Source organism: Nicotiana tabacum, chromosome 1 (genome assembly GCF_000715075.1).
Source record: "Nicotiana tabacum cultivar K326 chromosome 1, ASM71507v2, whole genome shotgun sequence".
NCBI classification, from domain to species: domain Eukaryota; kingdom Viridiplantae; phylum Streptophyta; class Magnoliopsida; order Solanales; family Solanaceae; genus Nicotiana; species Nicotiana tabacum.
This window is the reverse complement of record NC_134080.1, coordinates 177,989,876-177,992,878: the sequence shown is the minus strand read 5'-3', so window position 1 is coordinate 177,992,878 and position 3,003 is coordinate 177,989,876. Positions and strand designations below refer to the sequence as shown.

The 3,003-nt window shown below is 36.0% G+C and overlaps 1 protein-coding gene across 1 annotated transcript; it reads left to right on the top strand.

The window, feature by feature from the left end:
- The first annotated feature begins 1,697 nt into the window (after positions 1–1,697).
- LOC142164300 (putative mitochondrial protein AtMg00240) lies at positions 1,698–2,102 on the top strand. The gene has a single exon (XM_075222141.1). The coding sequence runs from the start codon at positions 1,698–1,700 to the stop codon at positions 2,100–2,102; it is 405 nt and encodes a 134-aa protein (XP_075078242.1).
- Positions 2,103–3,003: the final 901 nt, after the last annotated feature.

Sequence of the window (3,003 nt, the reverse complement as noted above, 5' to 3'; positions counted from 1 at the left end):
TTGTAGATAAGTCTAATGTTTCGGAATGGATTTGGAAACCCAAAAACAACCCTGATTCCAGTAGAAATAACCAGCAAGGACCCAAGCAAGCTTGGGTACCTAAAAGAAGATGATAATTCTATTTTACAGGAACACCGCAGAAAGAGTCACAAAGGAAAATAGTATTTGGACAGTACATGTTCTAGTCACATGGTGGGTGACAAAAATCTGTTCAAAAAAGTTACAAAAATAACTGGAGGTAGTGTCAAATTTTGTGATAACTCAAAAGAAAATATAGTTGGCACCGACACAGTTCCATTCAACAATAATTGTGATATTACAGAAGTATACCTTGTAGATGGACTTAACTATAATCTCCTGAGTATAAGTCAGCTATGTGATTCAGGGTACGAAGTCAAATTCAAGAAAATAAGATGTGCCATTGAAGATGATTCAAGTAAAACGATACTCCTAGGGAAAAGGTATGGAAATGTTTATATCCTTGACGGCACTGAAAATCTAGATAGTAATATCTATTTAGCATTCATATCTGATAATCCATGGTTGTGGCATACGAAACTTGGTCATGCAAGCATGCATCTAATTGAGAAACTCTCCAAGCATGATTTAGTTATTGTCCTTCCCAAACTCAATTTTTCTAGAAATCATGTCTGTGATGCATGTCAGATTGGTAAACAAACTAGAAACTCTTTCAAAAACAAAGAGATCGTATCTACAACCAAGCCTTTACAATTGCTTTATATGGACTTATTTGGACCCACTAGAACTACTAGCATTGGAGGTAAACGATATGCTTTATTTTTATTGTTGATGACTACTCACGTTTTACATAGGTGATTTTCTTATCTCATAAAGATGAAGCTTAGAATTTTTTTGAGATTTTCCGTAAAAGAGTGGAAGCTCATATTTCAGAAGGCAAATGTAGCAATCATCTCTTAAATCGATCCAAAGAAAGTTGAGGAAGCCTTTAAGGACTCCAGATGGGTACAAGCCATGCAGGAGGAACTCGATAAATTCGATAAGAATCAAGTTTGGGAACTATTACCTAAGTCTGCAAATGCTACCATAGTTGGAACCAAATGGGTTTTGAGAAATAAGTTAAACGAAGACAGAAAAGTAGTGTGAAACAAAGCTAGATCAGTAGCTCAAGGCTACTCACAACAGGAAGGAGTCGACTATGATGAAACCTTTGCTCCGGTAGCATGATTAGTGTCTATACAAATTCTTCTTACATATGCATCTTTTAAAGGTTTTAGACTTTTATATGGATGTCAAAAGTGCCTTATTAAATGGCTTTATTGATGAGGAGGTGTATGTAAAACAACCTCCTTGTTTTGAAGACTCACAATATCCTTGCTATGTGTATAAGTTGACTAGAGCTCTGTATGGACTCAAACAAGCTCCTCAAGCCTGGTATGAAAGCTTGGCTCATTTTTACTTGATTATGGTTTTACAAGAGGTAAAGTAGATACTACATTATTTATCAAAAGATCATCAGGAGGTAATCTCATTATCCAAGTCTATGTTGATGATATTATTTTTGGAAGTATAAACCCTCTTTTGTGTAAAGAATTTGCTAATGTCATGCAACGTGAGTTTGAAATGAGCATGATGGAAGAACTCACGTTTTTCCTTGGAACAAAATTCAACAATATGAGGAAGGAACTTTTATATGTCAGACCAAATACACAAAGTGAATGATTCAAAAGTTTGGCATGAGCAGTGCTAAAGCAATTGGTACATCAATTAGCCCATCAACAAGTCTTGACAAAGACGAAAAGGGAAATCTAGTGGATGAAATGAGTTATCGTGGAATGATTGGCTCCTTACTTTATCTAACTGTTAGTCGACCAGATATTATGTTCAGTGTGAGTAAATGTGCTAGGTTTCAGTCAGCTCCTAAGGAATCACATCTGACAGCAGTAAAGAGAATAATACATTATCTCATCAGAACCATTTCATATGGATTGTGGTACCCACAATCTAACAATTTAAAACTTGAAGGTTTTTCAGATATTGATCTTGCAGGTGATAAGGAAGATAGGAAAAACACCAGTGGAACATGTCGATTACTGAAAAAGATTAATATCCTGGAAGAGTAAGAAACAAGGCTCAGTTGCATTATCCACAACTGAGGTAGAGTATATTGCCATCAGACAGTCTTGTGCATAATTACTGTGTATGTTTATCAACTGGGTGACTATGAATTATCTTTTAAGCCCATTCAAATATTCTGTGATAATTCTAGTGTTATATGCCTCTTAACGAATCGTGTGCATCATTCTAGGTCTAAGCATCATTTCATCAGAGATCATGTCACTAAAGGAAATATAGAATAATCATTTGTTAGCACTATTGATCAACTAACAGACATTTTTACTAAGCCCTTGCTTGAAGATAGATTCTGCTCTTTAAGAGATTTACTTGGCATTATTTCTCTTGATCATAGAAATTAGGACTTAAATGTTAATTCTAATTCCTGTGTGACTAAAGTTTTTAGTTTTCTTTGTTTTTTTAAGTACGCATTAATTGAGTGCCTCCGATTTCCCTCTCTTTTTCCATCAGTTGCAACTTTCAAGAAAGGAATTTCAATCATCATTTCCTTTCACTAACGCCCTTTCCTTTCCTATACTCAACCGTCAAATCCGTTCTTTTTAAACCTCTGAATCACCTTTACTCTTCTTCATTGTTCTTATCGCTCAGAAATCCCTCTCCAAAAACCCTTCAATGGAAAAACACACCAAGAATACCTCTACCTCCACCAAAAAAAGTACCTTCTCCAAGGAAAACCCTCCTCTCAACCTCCAGAACAAGTAAACCTAGGGTCCGACCACTATGAAGGGTTTGCATCTTCTCGGGCAAAGCCATCTGACCACACTCACCAAATAGGTGATAAAGCTCTTTGAAAAGACCCATGGAAGATCTCCCTGAATCTTTTACCTCCAAGAAATCCAAGGTAGACCTCTCGAGTTCACTAGAGTAAGTTTCTATGACACTCCAAAT

Coding starts and splice junctions, on each gene's coding strand:
- LOC142164300 (XM_075222141.1), top strand. CDS start 1,698: ATGATTCAAAAGTTTGGCATGAGCAGTGCTAAAGCAATTGGTACATCA.